The sequence below is a fragment of the Chanos chanos genome, chromosome 14 (assembly GCF_902362185.1).
Source record: "Chanos chanos chromosome 14, fChaCha1.1, whole genome shotgun sequence".
Lineage (NCBI taxonomy): Eukaryota > Metazoa > Chordata > Actinopteri > Gonorynchiformes > Chanidae > Chanos > Chanos chanos.
The window spans coordinates 3,814,754-3,836,996 of record NC_044508.1 but is presented as its reverse complement, the minus strand read 5'-3'; the positions used below and the strand labels follow the sequence as shown (position 1 = coordinate 3,836,996).

The window sequence follows — 22,243 nt, the reverse complement described above, 5'->3', positions numbered from 1 at the left end:
AAGGCCGATAATTTGAAAAGGCCACTACTTGCGTTTTTCTTCTTCTTAAATGGCTAAACCACTCAAAAAGACAAGTGAACAAAGGGTAACATGTCGTAGAGTCAAAGGGGAAAAGTACCAAACCATTTTTTACACCTTAACCTTCACCCGCGAGCTGCTGAGACTGTGTAAAACACACGTTTAATGTTATTCGCCCTCCTGGATTTGTCATTTTATTAGGTAAAAGGAGGGTTTACCCAGGTATTAATGAAAATGCATGATGATAAGTAGACTGCTTAACACGTCTATAAATACCACAGGCAAAAGTGGTGACCCAGCCCCAAAAAAAAAAAAAAGCTCTCAATTAATTTACATTGGGTCCAGTGAGATGAGCCACAGCGCACTGGAGGAGCAGGGCCCGCTCGTCAGCTCATCGGTGTAGAAACAAATAAAAAAAAAAATAAAAAAAAAAAGTCAACACGTGTGGTTGTCTGGGCATCCTCTTCAGAAAACACGGTTACCGAGATATGTGTAAACACAAAAATCTAAGGGAACGACATAATCGCTTGTTTGTATGTTCGTTCGTTCGTTCTCAAGGCGGGGGGCCGGGAGTCAGCCCCTCTCACGCTCTCAGTTCTGCGTCTAAAGCCGTAACGCTGAATCGCTAAGCTAAGGCTGGCGTGTCAGAGCGTCTTGGCTGGGATGTCTTCTTCCTGTCTGTCGTCCTCTTGGCTCGGCCCCTCCCCGCATCCTGAGAACAGCTGCCGTGGCGGAGACGCGCCGTCAGAAGTCTCCTTTACAGCAGGATGTGCGGCGCATGCTAAGAGACTTTCACTGTAGCTCCACCTGCTTCCATACTGCCAACTTTCTTTCGCTCTGTCTCTGTCTCTCTCTCTCTCTCTGTCTGTCTGTCTGCGTTGGGTTTGTTCAAGTCGCTCCCATCAGCCAACAGCACGCTAGTTTTAAAACTGAATGACTGAAGAACGACTGGATAATTTACGGTGCGAGGACCGTACATTGGTGAGGAAAACACTAGAGTCAGGCTAACCTCTTTCCCGTCTCTGCCTGGCAATCTACACTCTGTGTGACGTTTACAAATTGGCTTAAAAACAACAAACGCTCGCTTGTGGTGGTAACTCTCAAGTTGGTTTTTTTTTTGTTTTTTTTCCCCAACTGTGTGCTCTTTCATATTGGCTTTGTGTTCGCCGGCGAGTAAAAGACCACAGGCCTGATTAGGGACCTGCACACGGACCAGCTCCCCATACCCAGAGACCTCCAAATTGGCCAAAAAAAAAGAGAGAGAGAGAGAGAGAGATAGAAAGGTAAGGCGTGTGCAGTTAGCCGTGGCTTTTTTTCCTCCTCTTCTTCTCTCGGAGCTAAATTGCCTATTTCACCTGAACCCCAGCTGTCAGTCAAACTGACATCTGGTTTTGAAAAAGGTGGTTTCTCTCTCACGGCCACGAGTTTGGCTGCTGCGGCTGCTGCTTTGCTGCCGCTGGTCGTGTAAGCCGAACAAGTCCTTGAGAACGGCTTTATGAAAAGTTTAAGAGGTAGGAGAACGTGTCAGTGAGGCAGGCACTTGAGGAGAAAAAAAAAAAGGGGGAAAAAAAGAGAGAGAGAGGCTAAAGATGAAACTGACCTTGGCTTGGACGGCGTAAGAGGCGAGCAACACCGACGCTTCTGGAGGACAGTAGATCTCCTCTTCTAGAATCTTCTTCTTCACCTTGAGGGGAATTGGATATAAGGGATCAGGACATTTCTTTTTTTTTTTAAACTGGCAGGGGTTATGACACACAGAATTCAATTATCAGACCTGAACAGACTGGCCTTCACTTTGGCCCTGTAACACCGATATCAAATTAAAACCAAAGATCTAATGAGACTGGTGTTTTTAAGGGACAGTGTTCTTTCTTTGGCTGTGTCAGACGGCCAGTATTAAACTGCTGACCTGTCCTAACCACCTCCTTACATACTGCTACACACTTCACGCTTTAACCAAACTGTCAACAAGCCTCTGTAAGGGGGAAAAAAAAGCCCAGACTTTCCATATTCAACTTTTTCCCCCAATAAAGATGACATATATTAAATGCAAACAAGAGTTTTTGATTTCGCACAGTTTCTGCTGCGCTCTTAACTGGCAGGTGGATATGTTGATTTTTCATTTCAGGAATAAGAACATTATCAATGAAAGAAAAGACGATTTTTTTTTTTGTTTATTTTTTTGGTTTTACTAAATATTCCTCCTATGCAGATCCTGTAGCCTGTAGCTTGAAAGGGTTATTGGAGAAATAGGATTATTCAATCTCATCTTTATTCCAACATAAACAAACACACAGCCCACAATAAACATCCCATGCCCACAAATGGGAGGAACATATTTGCCCCAACTAACTTAAAATTTGACTCTCCAATGAAAACACTGACCTAGAAATGTACTGCACTATCCCCCCCCCCCCCCCCCCCCCCCCCCCCTCTCAGTCTGAAAAACGGTCCTGAAAAATCGACTTCGTATCGAAAGCTCGGGCTCCCGCCCAAACGACTCAGCTTTAAATGCAGCTCTTTAAATCTGGTTTACAAATGAAATGCCACTCTGAGAACAGGAATGGGGAGGCCGGACCATTCTGATAAGAGCTGATCCAGCCAGAGAGCATAAAAAAAACCCCAAACAACCCTACACACACACACACACACACACACACAAATACACACAGGCTTGTACTTTAATGAATGAACATTCATTAGCGGGTTGGAATTCATTACGGCTGTTTTGACATTCATTTCCATCGGTGACTGCGCGGGTTAATCGCCAACCTCGTGTTTGTTCGTGCACGTTTTAGCACACAGATAAGAACCTTTAATTCACCTCTGACAAACACACGACGTCGTAGACTCTTAAGCCTTCGCCGTGGGTTTTACGAGGCGGAGTTTGAACTGGAGCATTACGCGGGCGGCGGTAATGAACAGAGAGGACAGAGGGCCTTAGGGACAACGCAGGCCATTTGTAATGGATAAGTGTAGTCCGTTCAATAAGACAACAAGAGCGCTAATAAATCCTCGATCTCCGGAGGAACAGCGCGTCTCCTTTCCCTGAACTTTAAGTTCACTCGTCTAGCGCGTCTGGGGTAAGAATTTCCCGGCAGCGGCGAGACAAACAGATGGCATCGATCCCGCCGCGCCGGGGCGAACGTTCGCCGCGAGAGGTGGAACGCGTGAACCGAGCATCCAGATGAAAAAAAAAATCAAAATACAATGAAAAGATTCACCCTTTGACCTGAAAGAAGAAATCTTCAGAAAGGGTGCCTTGGTTAGAGCGCTGGTTTATGGAGAAATGAAATGGGTTTGTGAGCTGAGGACTTAATGTGCGCTGGTCTTAATTTGACCTTTATTTCAAGTCAGCAATATTGGAAACGAGAGCGGTCTTGAAAGCGAGACGAGATGCTCAGAGAAAGGGTGAACTGAAGAAAAAGGAGAGTCTGGCATAAGGCTTGTCAAGATTTAAAGTTTTGCCACGGGCTGTAGGGGAAAAAAAAAAAAAAAAAAAAAAAGGCACTTGACGTTTCAGGTTTAAAGGAGCCAAAGACAAACCTGTCAGCACAACGCGGATTAAAGGGAACGTACCACCTCCATCCCTCCGCAGAGATTCCAGCATAGAACAGGCTCTCCGCAAAGCCCACAGGGAGGGAAATAAAAAAAAAAAAAAAAAAAAAAAAAAAAAAAAAAAAAACAGCACTCACAGTCACAATACTCCTACATGTATTCTTGGGTGGCATTTTTGGGTTGGGTGGGACATGTTGCTGTCGCTCATGAGACGAGACGAGACGAGACAGCGTGTGTATTATTACCACATGCGATGCTTGACGATCACTGACTTTTCTTATAGAGTTTGATAAACATTGCGCTAATGATCAGAATGCCATGTTTTAGTGACAAAACAGAAATATGGATGTGAATTAACTGGGGTTTTTTTTGTTTTGTTTTTTTTTTATGTCTTCCGTTTCAGGTTTTGTTGCCTTCTGCTCGGTGAGGGAGGAAAACTCTGTACCTGTAAGAAAAACAGGTGCTGGGTGACGTCTTGGACCAGCTCCTCCTCAGCGTTCTCGGGATAGAACTTCGCCAAGAAGTTCAGCACGATCGGCTCCTCTTTGGGAATGTCATGGTCCAGAACCTGCCACAGAACCCAGTCAGAACAAATTACATTAAGATAGGCGAAAACTGATCCTAGATCAGCAGTTGGTTTTGCTCTCAGGCATTTGATATGTATGTCCCCAGGTTTACACATATCTTTAGTTCACGTGTGTGTTCTGTACCTTCTTGTCCATCTTTAACCAGGCCACGGTGTCTTTAACAGTGTACTGGAGACCAAAGAACCAGGTTTCTCTGAGGCCCAGTGCCCTACACACCAGCTCAAAAAGGTCCTTTCCCTTCCATTTGGTCTGAAACCAAAAAAAAACAAAAGTTGTTAGAGGGACAAACTACACATACTGTACTTTGGCTTCAACCTGACATGTAATGACAGCGATTTCTGGACAGCCTCTGTTAGCAAAGTTGCAGAGACAGTGAGAAGCATGTCTGAGTGTGCATACGTATATGTGTATGTGTGTGTGTGTGTGTGTGTATAAGAGCACAGGTGAGTGTGTGGACGAAAAAGAGAGTTGTTTGTTCACAAAGTCAGCGTAGTCAATAACCCGCATTCTTTCAACTCAAACCTATCTGTCCATCTTTAATCATCTTAATTCGAGGCGGGGTGCCGGAAATTGATTTCCATACTGGGCAGATGAAAAGAGTTAGGCTATCATAGTCTCATTCCCAATTAGAGTGGTTTTAATCTCCAGTCGGCTTCAAACCTTCATGACGGTTCTGAGGAATCGGTGTAGAGGGTTTAGAAGATATCAACAAAAAAAATCCTTCAATTCAGGGTGATACGTGTGCTTTGCATGCTAAGAATAACGATTAGATCTTTCAACTGCTTATGAGACGGAACACATTCAGAGGGTTCAACCTGGGACAAATTCATTCATGCCACAGACAGGCTGTTGCAAAGGAAAAGAGATTTCAAACAATCAAACAAACAGACAAATGAAAAAAAAAAAAAAAAAAGACAACACAAATAACAGCTCTTGTAGCGAAAACATCTGAACCAATCTCCAGCTGTGATGCAGACCCATACTGTAGTAACAATTATGGCCTAAAAATGATTTCTCTGTGTGTGGCGGAGACCCTGAGTGGGATAATATGAATGCTGTCAAGCAAAGAGTCCATCAGACGACACAGAATGTAAGTCAAAGTGAATTACTGGCCACCAATCTGAAACCGCGCTTGTACGCTAGCATCAAAAAGGTACACTGCAGCCTTCATTCTGCAGAGATTTGCCTATGTGTTTACATTTCTGTGAGATGTTTGATTTAATCTGATGCTCTTATTTTTTCTCACACTCTGATGTACGTTGAGAGGGCAAAACCTACACCAGAGATAGCGAAAGTCTTGAACCTAACGTAACTCCACTTTGATAAGGCTAGAGCATCCAAATCTACAGCTGATTTAAAATCAGTTACATTGCGGGGGCGCTGAAAACAAAATGAACATCCGCTCAATATCATCTCATTTGCTGTTGATCAAATAGGCCGAAATATGCCAATATCATACTAAAAAAAAAATTCATGGAACACCAGCAGTGAGGGGGGGGGGGGGGTGGGGGGGGGGGACAAAAAACAAGTCAATAACTCAAACTTACTACAGTCGAGGAACGCCAAACAAGACCAAGCGCCGACGCATTTTAAATCAGGTAAAGTAAAGCTGCAGATAAAGCACTGGCTAAACAGACAAGCTGCTTTCTCAGACCCCTGTTTAAAAAAAAAACAAAAAACAAACGACTCGTCTATCCTTGGTTATGTCGTAGAAACATCGCTTTCGACTCGCGGTCTAATGGAATGTTAAGGGGGTGCGCTGGCGTCGACGGCATTTGGCAGTTGTGAGAGACCGACACAGCTGTGGAGCAAGGTGGGATTCAGCCGCGCGATGTTTATGCATGAGCTCTCCGCACAACACGCGGCCATCCAGCGTCATAGCAATTAGCCTAAACATCCCCGCCGCCTTTACTTCTGGCCAGTAACAAGCTTCCTTAAAACGTAAACACATGCCCATGCCCAAACGGCCTCTGAGGACAGGACCATGAGGGCTGTGTTTCCGGATGCCAATTTAGATGGAATACCAATTTAGAATGGTATTCGGGGAGGAGAGACAGTCCATTCAAAATGCAATTAGGTCCAGTGCTGGGTTTAGGACAAACCACGGCCCCAAAAAACAGCCCTTAATGTTTACTTCAATGTTTGCAAAGCAAGTAGCAGTCCTTATGCTACTAAATTCAGACGTTGCAAGGGAAGGTGAAATCTAAAACTAACAACCCAATGCAAACAGCAGATCACAATACACTGCGTGCAAAGAACAGATAAGCCATAAACTCATTACCTTTAGTAAGAAAAGAGATCCTTCAAAAAATAAATAAATAAATAAATAAAACATTTCTTTGAAAGGAACGCTGTAGCCAATGCTCAATGCAATGTCTAAACGTAATCAATAGCATCTGCCTACGGGTATGAAGGCTTAACGATATGCACGATCACCTCTTGTGCCCAAGCTACTCCACCAATAAATCTCTTATCGATTCAGCTTTATTTCAGTTCACTTACTTATTAAACTCCACAGTTTTCAACACTTTAGGACTACGCCGTCTGCACTGGCCCGATGTTAACGCTTCCCCTTAACTACAGGATGCATCCTCTTGGACTAAGTGAAGATGCACTTGTGCTTCCAGAACTCTAGAACCTTTCAGAACCTGAGCCCAAGTCTAGGGCTGGGTTAGAGCTGACTTCTCAGGGGCCGACCTCGGTGTTGCGCAAAAATGCAGTGAAGGGCGTTGGCTTTGGGAGAAGAGATGCCTGAGTCAAACGAGATATACAAACTCTGGAATTCATGTAACGCAAGGCTTAAGGTACTCTTGGTATGAAGACAGCCAAATAATACTAAATGCGCAACACGTGAAACCCTCGGTGAAAACTGGCGTGGCTGTTTTCGAAGTGACTAGCCCTAGCTTTGAATCCATCACACGCTGTCGGTCGATCAATCAGAAATCATTGTCATTCATAACAAAACTCTGGGTGACATAAATGTCAAGGCAAACAGGTGGTGACTTCAGCTCTTAAAGTGTTGTTTGGCCGATGAAGCTTTGGACCTCGTCCGCTGAGCCGGTCTCTGTGTCTTTGAAAACACAAGGACAGTTGCTTTGCAGTCACACTTAATGCATGTTTATTTGGTCCAGTCTGAGACGACGGCCCGGGGGGTGGGGGGTCGGGGGTGTTGCTCTGTAAAACTGATGAGCAACATTGAATTTAAAGTAGGTTAGTGTGTTCAGCACAAGGAAAACAGATCTCTTGCTCATCTGCACATTAAAAGATGGGGAGCGTTAGCCAATAAAATTGCGGCGGTGTAGCTGTTTACTGCTGGCCTGAAGGTCATCTGAGTCCTACACACTCGAGTCTGCACTTACCCTAGCGGACTGAGCAGCAAAATCAACTTTTACACAGTTTCTCCTAACAAGTCTCTCCCTGCCCTTAAGACTGAAAGCCTGTACCTCTGAGAAATGAGGGGTGCAGTTAGAAAGCAGAAAAAACTACACTGGACACTCACTTGTCTTCCTTCCACTATGGCCCTTGCTTTGCATAAGGCAGAAGTTGCTATCACTTTTGAACTGAAGTTCTACTGTTCAGGAGCATCATCAATATTAAGACTTAATTCCAGAGTAACTTAAACATCTGTAGAACAGATCAGTGAACTTATAAATGATTGCTGCAGTAATATTCTTGACAGTCGTGGTTGATGATGTGACTATTAAAAAATAAATAAATAAATCCAGATGACACTCTTCTAAAGTCACACTGCCCTCTGGTGGTTTGGTCTGGGACATGTAATAAACAAAAGGTACTGTGTAAGGATGATTATGAACTCATTTGTGTAAAAGGCAAAAACATGACAAGTCAGTCTATGTATATTTTTGCTGTATCTATGGTTAATTTAAGGTCTTAAAATCATGAGCCTGTTTGTGAATTATGTTGGTGCACGTTAAACCAGTAATGTGTGATTCTGTCTGCAGGCTTTCATAATTTGTTGAATAATGAAGGGGAAAAATGGCTTAGAACCTCAGTGACACGTAATCAGATGAATTTCCATGCTTGCAGGACACTGACTCACTCTGGAAGAATCCTTAAAACTAAACACATCTGATAAAATAAACTGAAATGAATTGCCATGCTTCAGGAAGTCGCATCTGAATCAACTATTTCTCATTTTTTCTGGGTTTTTTTTTTTCATTTTACTTTGATTGATGTACTTGAAGCTTTTGTTTATCAGTGTAATGACATTACAGGTTTCACCCAAGCAAGATCTAAATAACGACATTAAACCTCGTTTTAAAGGTAAGGTGACACTTCCAGGTACGGACCGCGTGCTGGCGTCTCTCAGAACCAACAGTACCTCACGCTCAGGATCACAATGTTTGAGAAACCAGGACCCAAAGGCCGCCCAGCTGGTACATAATCACAGACAGACAGCCCCGATCACATCTTAAAGCATCACGCTGTTTTAATAAAACATTCAGTTTGTGAAATTTCAAGATAAACTTAACGACCAATTTCACTTTAAAAAAAAAAATATATATATCTATAGTAATGTTCATTTCATATTTTCCTGTTTATTCCTGACCTACAGATTCATTTGTTTTCCATACTTAAGACTGCGCATTGGCAGACCACTGTTGGGAAGTCATGATCATAACAGCCACAAGCGCTCAGGTATTTCACTGTTCTAACGCATCTGTTTCGGCTAGTGACGGGGGCTGATAATTAGCTGATGAGTTGAATCAGGTGCCATTTGCAGAGCAGATTGAAGACTAAAACGTGTGGCACTCTGAACTCCCAGAGAGAGCAGCATTTGGTCTTGTATGATGTGTTAGGGCTTAATAATAGGGGAGAACATGAACTAGTGGAACTAGTTTTAAGAGGAAAAAAAAAAATCTGTCACATATTTCTTGCTACCATCTGTTCTCTGTTAATTCAAAAAGGGAAAAAAAATTCCTTGGGCCTGAGCCACTCATTTCCTGTCATTTGTAAGCAGGAAAAAAGGAGGGAGATAAGAATTTCTCTTGCTCTTGGGTTGGCTGTCTAAACGAAATGTAGGCCTAGTCTCTCACCGGTAAAAATGAGAATTTTGGAAAACTGTCCATCTTATCTGAAAGTTACTGAGGCAGTGAATGATGGTTTGTCTGTCTCAACAAGGACAGAGGTTTTTTTTTTTTTTTCTACAGACACCCTGCTCATCCGCCGCCCACAGAGGAGCGGCTAGAGGCAATCCATCCATTTTGAATCTGAATGTTATAACAGGTGTGTCTGGGACAAGAGTAGACAGTGTTTTGAGTAAGAAAAATGACTGAAGCAGCCTCCCTATATTTAAAATAAATAAATAAAAATAACTAAAAAACTTGACATTTTGATGTAAAGGTCGTTTAGCGAGACACACCAAAAAAGTACCTGTCTGTCAATAACATACCGTAACCTGCTAAGATGAAGTGTATTTTCCCCTCTCACTTTGTGGCTAACAACTGAAACGGTTTGGGGCATCGAATCGTAAAGGCTGAAAAAGGGAAGATGTTAATGGATAGTCTTTTAAAACCTACGGTAGCATTTTAGGTTACAAAACTGTGCCAAGCGAACTTATCGAGTTCCAGTGTTGCATGTCTACATAGATGTGGTGGGGTACAACACGTTTACTCAGCAACACTAAAAGAAGAGCGGGGACGTTTCTAGAGCTCCTGGCAAATAACCGTTACTTACCTCGCAACTGAATTCCATGTCGGCATCCATGGTAGTGATTCTGACGTTAAACGTCTTGGCTTGCTTTCTTCGCAAGGAGTTGAGTCCCATTTTGGATGCAAGTACCCTTGCCATAGTAAACTGATAGTGTTCTGTTTCCAAATTGAGAAAGCTTGCTAGGCAAGTTAAGTAGTTAGAGCACTTGTTGCGAGAAACTGCCCTTGTCTTGACTCCCGACGACTACAAAGTTGAAGTTTCTCCGTAATCTCAGTGGATCATTTACTAATATTAGAGAAGTCATCGCTCAGCATCATAACTATTGTGGTAAGGTATACGTGTCGATAAATGTTTAGGTCCGACGGTCATCTAGAAAGATCCACTGTGATATATACGATTATAATCACTATAACGTCTCGTACGATGTTAGAGTAATAAACTTTCAATTTAACTATAAAACCAAGGAAATGTTAACTAACTTTAGTGAGCTGGTTAACTTAGCGTTAGCACTGAAGCACTCGAAATAGTCGTAAAATTTCTACCTGTTGCAGGTGAAAATCTAGATTCATAGCCAAATAGAGACAAAGTAAGGCAATTTGTCATTATTAGCCTTTGCTGGCGTTAAACTGATATGAGCTCGTGATTAATGTATAGTTTACAACCGCAGAGTAAACGCAATGTCCTCTTGTCTTTTTATGCATCGCTAACTGGCTAAATTAGCCTGGCTAGTGGCTCAATTTGTAAACATTTGTTTACTTGTTAGCTACGATAGGTTAGCACTTTGTAAACGTACCTTAGTTAACGCCACCATCTCCGCTCATTTTAACCATAATAGGCACTTTTAAGTTAATTTGTTTACCTAACGGCAACTAAAACGTTAAACGGCAGTCCTTTTCCCTTATGTAAGTAACTAACTCGGAAATTGTTGGCTAATGGTGAACTTAGGAGACGGTTGTTAGCCTCTGAGCTACCTAAGGGAGGCGGGTAAACTGGGGTGGGTTCACAACCATCAGGATTCACAGGCTTGTTTCAAGCCCTTCCTACTTGGCCTCTTTGTATGATTGCGTTCCTTCAAAAAGAACCGTGGTTTTGTGATCTTCTGACCCTCCAACCCTGAGTCTCAATAGTTTGTGATACATTCCCTGGTGTGCAAAGAACTTATGTTAATTTCGATTGCACCTTGGTTTGGATGAAAAAGCGGAATCTGACCAGATAGGCAGCACAAATTTTTTGTTTGGGATGGTTTCCAAAGTAAAGTTCGAGGATGCTGTGTGTCTCCACAGTTGGCAGAGTTTAGCACATTCTATGCCATTTAGATTTCGCCCGCTAAACTATCACAGAACAGCAAGGGCAACTTCTGGGATTTTTTCTTTATCAGCACTTCCTGCACTTTCTTGATTATTTTCTAAATCAAACACAATGGAGTTTTCGTCTGTAAACTAAAACGGTGTGCCCTTTGTAACTTAAAGTTTCCAGTTTCATCAGCAATGCGAAATGGGGGGAAATACTATTTTGTTTCAGTAGTAAGTGTTCACTTTACATTCGCAAAACAGTTCTTGCAGGTAACTAGTCCATAATTAAAAACAGTTTACTTAAAATTACATTCTTAGCAACTCATGTAGCAGCCATTGTATTGAAAGCGCTTGGATTCCACACTCATTAATGTACCCAATTTCACCCAGTGGAGTGACTGGCTTGATTCCACGGAAATGTTATAATTGAAATGCTAAACGCTAGAGGGCACTGTCGCTACTGTTGAATACAGTACAGTATTTGCTGAGTGAAATAGACAGGAAGGAAAAACAGCTAATATTAGGAATCAGTGTAAAATCTCTGTGGAAAAGCCAAATATAACTGATGCAATGTTTTAGGTCGATCCTATTTTGTGGGTAGACTTCTACATCTTATATTATAGTGAAATTGAAACCCACTGGAGCTCCTGCTCTCAAAAACCGTGTGCTTCGAAGCAGTTCTGCTTAAGGGCTCTTTAGAGTCACTATAGCAGCGTTTGAGGCTTGACGTACACTTGCAGTTTACAAGTGTCTTACATAGTCAGTGACTCTATCACTTTTTTTTTCTTGGCAAATATTATAAAAATATAGGCAGTGTCCATGCTGTCACAGAGATGGCCAAGGAAGCAGATAGAAAGTGCATCTCTTGCGTCGTTTGTGGTCATTATGGTAAATCATTAGCCCCCTGTGCGGTCTTGTCTTAAACGAATACATGCCCCCGGGCCATTAGGACCAATCCATATCTCCTACCCTCAGGTCGTTTTAGTAGATGCGAATGGACTGAACTGGATTGTGCAGAAGGGTAGTAAATCCACAACGACCCCTGGTCAGATTGATGCTGCGTCAACTACATTACTCAAGCTGACTCAATCAGACTAAGCGAATTGTCACGTGCCCTTTCTTCCGATCTGGGTCTAACTGCTCTATTTAAAAAAAAACCCCACAACATAAATGTTCCCTTTAAGACGGATTGCAGGTACATGCAGTGCCGTGCAGAGCACAGTTACGGTGGACACCGGTAATTTCATGTTAAAGTTCAGCCCTTTGCGCTAAAATGGGGCGGTATCTAAAGAATGACGTAATCGGAGTAAACAGAAAAGATGGCGACGCCTTGCACGGGGGAACGGGGATCAGGAACAAACGGAGTTATTTCAGAAACGCACGACAAAAAATTAACCGATCTACCGGCAGAGTTGTTAGAATACATTTTGTGTTTTCCCGTCTTGAATCACGTCGACATTTCCAGTGCGTCTTGCACCTGCAAGCGACTGCATGATGTCTGCCATGGCAGGGGAAAGGTTTGGGGACACCAGTTCAGACTCAGGTGAAAATCGCACAAAAACCTTTCAAAATATGTTAAATATTTAGTCGCATACAGTTTTCCGGCGAGTTTGCCGTTAATTGCAATATTTATGGACGTGTGACAATTCAATTATTGCAATTTTTTTGGATTTAACGTGTGTGCAGACTGTCAAATAGCATTGACATTTTGCTGATGCACCAATTTCGCTAGAACGCACTCTTGCTTGTTCATTGTAGACTGGAACACCATAATTGATACGTTTATCCAGGAAAAAGTAGAGTTATTTTTCTGAAGCACTGTCAAGCCTACAGTATATTAAGCGTTTTCACCGCAGTTTTGTCGGCCTATGTGACCTTGAGCAGCGAATATTTCAGACAATTTAATTTGCAAGACAATGCTTGTTTGCCAAGATACTTTGGCTAGTAGCAGGATACTATAAGCTATTTCCTCAGTCACTGAAACCGTCGTTGAATCAGAGTGTAAGGCCTCCATTTAAGAGTGTAGCACAGTCTTGCAACTATTGCTTTTCTTTTATCACATTATGTAGGGTTTCTTGAGCACAAACCATCAGGTCCGAAATACCTGTTACATGCTAAATTAAGACGCGCCTTGATCTGCCATAACATTGTCATGGGAAAATGCGTGTAGACGTTTCGGTAATTTCAGGCCAGATAATCGGGTTAATTCGGTTAATTTAATAAAAGCGCGTGTGTGAGAGAGACAGAGAGGAGAGGTGCATTTGTCTGCACATGTTAAATGTCGATTGCTCTGTGTGCTGTCCAGATGGCCAAGGTTGCAGAAATATTATCGCCAAAGTGAGCAGTATGACTGGCTGAAAGAATACAGGACCAGACACATCATTGGGCTACAAATCCGACGAACTGTTGAGTCCATATCGAAGAGATTCTTCACAGAAGTAGTAAGTAACTGAGCTGAAATCAGTTAATTACACTCTTATTTGTGTACAGCTCTACAGCTGTCTCAAGTTGTCTTTTTTTCTTGGCTGTTTGCTTTACCGACATTGTACGTTTGGAACTGTAAGCAAAGCGGGATCGCGCAGCATTCCTTTATACTAACCCCGTAATCTTTAACGCAGCCTTGCGTTGGTCAGGTTCTTGGTGACAGCTTTGCAGAGATTGAATCACTCGGGGCACCAGAGCACTTTTGTGAGGATGAGCTCCTCTCAATTCTCAACTCTGACTGGAGGTCAGTCATAAAATTCTGGAACAACTTTTTATTTATGTATTTATGTATTTATTTATTTATTTATTTAATGTACTTTTGCTGCATTCTTAAAGTAGCTGAATTTATCTCTCCCTCTCTCTGTTTTCTTTCTCTGACTGTGTCTGCCTTAGGAAAAGCTTGACGCTGAAGTACTATGCAAAGAAAATCCTGTACTTCCTTCGCCAACAGAACATCTTAAGGAATCTAAAGGTCTTCTTAGATCGTCCTCCAGAGCAGCAGTCTGCTCTTGAGGGTGAGTCTTTCTGATGCAAATCAGTTTGTAAAATCATGTCTCAGGCTGAAAAAATGCCCAAAGCAATTTTGCATTACTTCAAAGAAAATTATACTTGCTCAACACATGAAATATTTCTACTTATAAGTCACAACTAAGGCTGCAGGTTATTCTGCAACTTGTCTCTGATGCATGCGATTTTGTCCTCCATCGGCTAGAGGTCAGTAGAGCCATTTTCTAAACAACTTTTGAACGTCTAGTCCATTGTTTCTTCCCAGTCACTGAAGTTGAATGATTTAGGGTAATTAAGGATTAATGGTCACCGACACCGTTGGGGTTGCATTGGGGTCGTGTTAGTTTTTTTTAATTAAAGAGGATAGAGAATTTTCTGTGCCATGTCATTTGTATTATAAAAGTATTTAACTGAAAATCACAGCAGTGAAATAAGAGTGTTTTTCCCATGTTGACTAAACGATTACTTTGGAAAATGTCTCAGTTAGCCATCAATGGTGTTATTTAGTGAGGTGGCTGTGATAATTATTCAAATGCCCAATATCACAGAGCCTGTAGAGAGAGGTCAAAGTCGACAGTTGAAATGCAGTCAAAAATCTGCACAGGACATTTAGCCTGGAAAAAACTGGATGTCCTAGATTTTCTATATATGCACACATCGTGTCCGATTCCAGTGGCGCCCCGCTTGGCTTTTAGGAATGTTTAAATGCTAACATTACAAATCGCAGAATGATAGAGATTAACAGCAGTGTATTATGAAGAAGGTTTTACATATCAAAGTAATTTTGAGATAGCTTCCATTTTCTTCGACTAATGTTGTTTTTCAGAGTAATCACCTACTCATTATTTTTTTACAACTATGTATAATATATACAATGTTTCTGCCTATGCACTGACTGGCTACCTAGAGAATGCTAAACTACAGCACTGCCAATTAGCCGTTTTTGCTTACCATGTTTATCCCATCTTTAAGCCACAAGAAAGAATTAAAAACAAAAAACAATTCAAACCACAAAACCTTGCAATACCAAATAAATGGGTCAGACAGGTGTTGGTTACATTTACCCACCTGAAATGAAACAGAAAACAAAACCGTTTGAGCCGGCTTTTTTCTTCAGTGACTAATTTTATAGCTGCCGACTGAAAAACACAGTATGAGCCCACAAATATACCAAAACAAAAGAAAACAGTGGCACGTGAAAATGATATAATACAGTAATGAGAGAGCAGTTTGTTTATGCACACACACACACACACGCACAAACCTGCACATGCACACACACACGTCCTATGTCCCACATGAGCCGTTAACAGTTTATGTTGTGTCATTGTCATGGATCAGTTAGAGAAATGGCGACATTTCCTTGGCTCACTTTTTACACTAATGATAGGTTTCGCACACCCACGACTTTTTACTCAAATTTTGAATCTGGAGACTTCGTGGCACACCCATATCTTTTGTCTCTCATAGGTGCCGTTTTGGTAGATCAGTACTGTAACCCTCTGGCAGATGTCACAATAGAAAATATATCCACCCAGTTGGAAGACATCACAGAAAAGGTGAAGAAATATCTTCGAGTGAAAAACCCCTCTCACCCTAGCCTGAGGAGCACTCAAGGTGAGTTTTGAGTGGCCTTACCCTGCATTCGGGTGTGGTTTTAAACCGAAAAGATGTCACTTAGACGTCTCCTGACTTGTCTGACCCTGTTGAAGGTGAGTGCTCTGTCGTGGAGGACTTTGAGCTGCAGAGGCAGGTGCTCTGTGCCCTTAATGCGGTCCTGTATGAACAGCTCCAGTACAAAGGCAATGAGTGCGACTATTACAACCCCCTCAACTCCTACATCCATCAGGTAACGTCCATCATTCTCTCACACGCACGACACACAGCCGCTCGCCTCATGGTGTAGCAGTGAAGGAAAAGGTCTAGTTGCCAGAGGAGCATTATATTTCGGGGTGAACCCCAAGCATGGTGACTGTTGCCCTGAGGTGTAATAACATAGACTGGACTGTGGGCTATTTGGTGCATCCAGCCATTTATGAATTCCTAAACATGCAGGATAGACCCTGTGAACTGAAGGCTTTCCTCCGCCCTTTTTGCCTCTTCTCTGTCACAAGGTGCTCCTCCGTCGGACTGGGATTCCCATAAGCCTCTCCGTTCTGTATATGACCCTGGCCAGGACGCTGGGGGTCCAGCTTGAGCCTGTCAACTTCCCCAGTCACTTTCTCCTGCGCTGGTGCCAAAAAGAAAGAGGGTGAGTGCTTGTCCTCTTACAAACTGACAGAGACCAGAAACACGATGCGTTCACACTGTTCTGTTTGAGTCAGGTAAACAGGTAACTAGGGATTCTGTGTTTGCCCCATTTAAGGGGAAAAGAATCAGAAACAAAGGGACTTTAAATGGGACATGGTGGTTGGTTTCATGGGTTACGCTATCAGATGCAGCCTGTTAAGAATGGTCCTTCACAAAAAAAGGACTTGTTAGTGAAACAGGCTGTTGGGGGGGACATGACTTTCACAGAGGACCATATGCACTTTAGTCAATCAGCTCACAGTGTAAACCAATGATGGCGCCAGGGAGGCATCTTAAAAATGCCCAACTCATCCTGTCTTCCTGTGAAACTGAAGTGGCCCCTGGTAACTGAACCAAACTCCACTAAAGATCTTATAGAGTCCACTCCGAGACCCTAGTACATCACACACACATACGCACACACACACACACACACACACACACACACACACACACAGTGTAATTACATATGGAAGTGTCACTTTTGCACTGGTTTATATGATTAGGTTTGATTCCTATATGATCTGCAGTATTAAATTGGTAATTACACAGGTTTTTTTTTTGTTTGTTTTTTCTTTTAATTTATAGGTGTATGTGTTGCTATTTAGTTCTAACATTATATTATAGTGTATTAGAGTATATATTATATATATATAATACATTATATTATAGAGTATAGTGTATAGAGTATGTATAATTATATATCTAGTAAATAGAGCTGTGTTGATGAGTGTTTCTCCCTTTTTCAGGAGTGATGATATCTGTGACTATGTGTACATTGATGCATTTGGCAAAGGCAAGCACCTGACAGCCCGAGAGTGTGAGGAGCTGATCAGGCACCAGGTAACGGCTGATAACTACAGCGCCATCAACACTACGGAGGTACTGCTGAGGATGGTGGGAAATCTGCTGAACATTGGGAAGCGTGGGTGAGACTTCAACCTTTTTTATTCTTTTTTTCTTTTTTGCTTTCTTTCTCTCTCTTTCGCTTCCCCTCACTCTCTCTCTGTTGTGGTTAACTCAGCTGTGGTCAAGCCACAATATGTCAGTGTTCCTCAATCCAGTTCCTCAAGATCTCCTAAACAACACAGTTCTGCTTTAAATATGTGTGTGTGTGTATATGTATTATTTATATATATATATATATATATATATATATATATATATATATATATATATATATTAGTCTTTATTGAGAACAGAGCCATAGAACCTTTATACGTATCGCTTTTGTTAGAATTTAAAGTTTCAAGATCTCAACCAATCAGCAGCCTTTAACTGGCCTCTTCAGAGAAAGGCCTCCAATAACTGGTTGAGGACCCACATACTGTAACTCACTCCCTGTCTCTTTGTCTGGGTTGTGTAGAGAGGGGAATGAGAAATCCTATCAGCTCCTGAGAGACTCGCTGGACCTCTACCTCACCATCAACCCTGACAACGTCCAGTACTTAATGCTACAGGCCCGGCTCTACTTCCATCTGGGCATCTGGCCGGAGAAGGTAAAAAAAAAAAAAAAAAGACCGTTACCAGACTTGGACCACCAGACACATAGTTTAGGACCTATCAAAGAGTTCAGAGTGCTGGTCTAGGATCAGTGTTTTTGCATTGCATAATCTCTGTGGTGAAAGTAATGTGGACATGCATGAACTGATCCTAGAGCAGCGCTCTTCCTTACTGGTGCTCAGTACTCTTGGGGGCTCCTGAGTTTTCTCATTGCTCCATTGAAAAAGATATTTACCACCACACTAGCTAATCTGAGAGAGAAAGAGCATCCTTTTTTGAGTCTCTTTGAGATCCACTTTAATTTTCATTTCACTGAGTGCAAATAGAAATATAACTGCTTGAAAAGTAGGCTTCATCCCAAATTCTCTTGACCACTGCTTTTTCTTTTGTAAATGTTGCCATGTTTCACTAATAAAACAATAACGGTTGTATGTGTATAGCTGATCAGTTCTTGTCCTCTTGCCTTCTGTTTCTTCTCATCCAGGTCTTAGACATTCTGCAACATATCCAGGCGCTGGACCCCTCCCAGCATGGGGCCGTGGGCTACCTGGTCCAGCACACACTGGAGCACATCCAGCATAAGAAACACCCCGTGGAACCGGAGGTGAAGAAACGGAGCGCCCCAGAACACAGTGAAGTGCAGTACTCTGTAGGGACTGATCATGAAACACAAGAGGTAGGTTAGGCGCTAAATTAAAACAAACAAACAAACAAAAAACTTAACAGGGACTGCACCAAAGTAGAGCTGAATCTCTGTGCTGCAAAATTAAAATGTAACTGTAACACCCTTTTATTGATTGACTAGCCCTACTTTTTTTTTAAGAGAATAATAATTCCAGTCTGCCCTCACAGGCAGTGTACTTAAACAATGGGGACTGTTACGGTGATTTTCTATGCACTGGAATGGCCTAGTTATTCAAACTTCCTTTCTGACTCTATATTAAAACATCGGCTCAGTGGATAAACATGTACAAAATGAACTGCTTAATATTGTACTGTGTGATATCTGTGGGCCTGATCTTACACAGCATGGATCTAATTTTATATACTATGTGTCTACCTGGGTCCCCGTATATCGGGGGTGTTTCCAGGTCAGTCTATGGTTGGAATGAACATGTCGTAAATATTTGGTAAATATCAAAGCATTACTAAAAATAACAGAAGAATGGCCACGTGTAATAATGGATGGTCGTGTTGGCCATGACTTTTTCCATCACAGACATGAACTTGTCCTTGTGTTGGTTTGTCTCTAGGTCAGGCTACAACTGTGTGATTTATGGCTGGGACCCAAAGTGTACTATGAGTCAAGAGTGGATTAACACTATGAGAGTACATCAGCTGTCGAACGGAGCCAACCAGCCCTTTTACAACGTCCTGGTCCAGGATGGGACGTGCAGATACGCAGCCCAGGGTATGTTCATTTCTGTTTCTCTTGTGTGGTTAAGATAGGGCTGCAACACTAACCGCATTACCGCCATACCGCGGTATTAGGAGGTGTACCGCGGTATTAGGAGGTGTACCGCGGTGTTGAGCCCATCGCCGCCATTACCGTCATAACAGCTTTTTCTCCCCTTTATCAGAGAATGCTGCCATCCTCATGGAGCTTTTGGTATTGGTCTGTGGCCTTGTCTGCACGCTTCTGGATATTTTCTAAAACTCACTTTTTTTCTGTCAGTTTCGAAAATGATCACGTCCACAGTACACAAGTTTTTTAAAGTCTCTCCACACGAGAACGAGAAAACGATTCTAAAATGCCCAGACCTTTGCACTGAGCACACTCATAACATTTAACGAGCACATAATGTCATTGTAACATTCTGGTCGACTGACCAATCAAATCAGTCGAGAGGACTGACACTGAGGAGAAGCAATATGTGAGTCTGGTGTTTAAAACTAGTGAGCAACAGCAACTGCAACTGTCAACAAATAATGATATGGAGGAAAAAATTCAATGTATGACAGCCCCTGTCTATGCCATGTTTATTCATCATAATGCATAAGAAAACTGCTTTTAAATGCTTTTAAATGTGTGTAATAACTATTTCTTCAGTTTTAAGTTTAGTTTTAATCAACCAAATATCTAGCATTTTATATGGTGTTTGAAATGCACGTCATGAACAAACCAGTACGATTAGCCCAGGCAATGGCCTAGAACTCAGTCAATGGATTTTTGTTTTTTGAATGCAATGAAACAGTAGAAAGATGTTTCTTGTTGCAAAGCCAAATGTGTCATTATCAATTTGAGCACATTTTGGGTTTTAACCCAATGTCGAAGGGAAACCAACCAATTTAGAAGAGGCAGTATGTCGCATTTGCAGTAAAATGGTATCAGTGAAGCAAGCTAACACAACAAATCTTACATCGCATCCGAGAACAATGCATACTTCTGTCTGTGCTGGACTCAGACCATCAATTGAGACCAATTCGGCAGATACGCAGGGTCAAGCACCAGCCAGAAACAGTTGGGAGTCACAGAAGCTTCTGCGAAACTTACAAAATACAACCGTGACGGCAACAAGTGGCAGTGCTCAAAGGAATGAATAGTTAAACACGAAAGGGGGGGGGCGCAAATCGTATTCTTCGAATACCGTGGCAAGGAGATTTCTATATCACTGCAGTCCTAGGTTAAGATGGTTTGTTTCTCATGTACATGTGGGTTTTAAGTTTTTTGGGTTTTTTTTAATGAATCCACAGACTCGACCAATCTCAAGAGTATTTAAATTGTTTTGACTTCTCTTTCCTGAAGACATTGTTAAGTAGATAAAATCATCTCTCTTTTTTATCTATTTTTTTTTGTTTGTTTTGCAAGAAAATCTGGAGCCTCATTCTGACCCGTTGGAAATCGGCCACCCCGAGGTCGGCCGGTACTTCACAGAGTTTTCCGACACCCACTACGTCCCCAACGAGGAGCTGCAGACGCGCTACCCGGAGGACATGCCAGAAACCATGGCAACTGTTCAGGAGCTCTACCACAGACTGACTCCGAACTCAGGGCACCAGGAGCTTCCACAGGACCAACAGAGCCACAAAGCCAATACCCCATAACCCCGTAGATTAGAATGTTCCAGTAACTCTTCACTTAAAGCCAGTGTACGCAAGACATTACGAACCAGTCATAATGCATCATAAGAGTTGTTACAAGCAGGTGTACACTCCCTACAGTGTTAAAGTCATAGCTTATTTTGCAAACGTTTTATCATCAGAATACTTCTGAAGAAAAGTACCCGTTAAAAGGGAACAGGATGTTGTTACTGAAATGTAGAGCATTATGTGAAAGTTATATTTGCTCATAACAACTAATGATGTGTTATCATCACAGCTTTCAAGTGAAGTGGTCCTTGATTTGTCCACTCATTTAGAATGCTTCAGTTCCTTTAACCCTCAGCCCCTTTGCAAGTGCCAATCAGAGCCAAGACCCCACCCACTAAACCTTCTTAACCAATCAGCTCTGTCGTGCACCCTCACAAAGATGTTCATGCACTTAAAAAAAAAAAAGTTAGTCACCTTATCAAAAACAAGTTTTTTTTAAATGAATATTTATGAATACAGTAGCTAGAGAACAAGGGCTCATGGCAGTGTCAACTTGACAGCATCACACAGATTCTTCAATGGATGCAGATATGAGTCAAATTAATAAATAATTAAAATAAATAAAGTTTCACTTTTTTTTCTTCTTCTGCTGAGTAGAATTTATCACATACTTCTCAATCGCAAATTTTTCTAGAGCATCATCTTGTTCTAGAAGGTTAGAGGAGTTCACTGAGGAAATGTGTGACTATTATACATATGGGGGAGCGACAATAGGCAAAAGAGTGTGTTTGCATTTTCTAGATTCCTGTATGCACTCACAAACAAATGCACAGGATGAATGCAAATGCCGTGGCGTGTTTGGTCTCCTGGAGTGATAGGCTTATGCTTGTTTGTTTCCTGATGTAAAGCCTTACAAAGTTTTGAGAGTAAAGGAGATCTGTAAGGTAGAGATATGACTTTGCCTGAAAAGCAGATGGGTTGTTGCACGTGAGAGAGTGTGAATCAAATGATTTTCACTTTTAGCTGAAAATACATAGAGCTATTTCTGAGCATGCAAGTTTTGATTTGTCCATATATATGAACAGTACTGTAGATATGGAGGGCCAGCATTAACAAAATTGCAAATTTCCACTGTACGCTACTGTAAAAAAAAAAAAGGGGGGGGGGTGCGTTTTAATTTCACATTTAGTACCACCTGACTCAAAGGCATAAGTGATAAATGAATTTCAGTTACAATTTTAAAAACAATGGACATATTTCTGCCATTTAGGCTTGATAAAAAAAATAGATATTCAATAAATC

At 41.9% G+C, this 22,243-nt stretch overlaps 2 protein-coding genes across 2 annotated transcripts in view; one reads left to right on the top strand and one right to left on the bottom strand.

Annotated features, from left to right (window-relative positions):
• Positions 1–10,755, bottom strand: part of nf2a (NF2, moesin-ezrin-radixin like (MERLIN) tumor suppressor a) — a 26,563-nt gene extending 15,808 nt beyond the window's left edge. The window contains exons 1-4 of the mRNA XM_030791409.1: positions 9,861–10,755; positions 4,287–4,412; positions 4,022–4,144; positions 1,619–1,702 (exon numbers count right to left, since the gene is read on the bottom strand). Of these exons, the coding sequence (XP_030647269.1) occupies positions 1,619–1,702; positions 4,022–4,144; positions 4,287–4,412; positions 9,861–9,974 (447 nt within the window). The 5' untranslated portion in view covers positions 9,975–10,755. The remainder of the gene's footprint in view (positions 1–1,618; positions 1,703–4,021; positions 4,145–4,286; positions 4,413–9,860) is intronic.
• Positions 10,756–12,447: 1,692 nt separating this feature from the next.
• Positions 12,448–21,314, top strand: fbxo21 (F-box protein 21). The gene is given in 13 exon segments (XM_030791631.1): positions 12,448–12,671; positions 13,434–13,569; positions 13,747–13,856; positions 14,006–14,127; positions 15,590–15,736; positions 15,832–15,968; positions 16,234–16,370; positions 17,158–17,337; positions 17,775–17,907; positions 18,396–18,563; positions 18,565–18,587; positions 19,165–19,322; positions 20,721–21,314. Coding segments are annotated over 13 exon segments (1,911 nt in total). The 3' UTR covers positions 20,957–21,314.
• Positions 21,315–22,243: the final 929 nt, after the last annotated feature.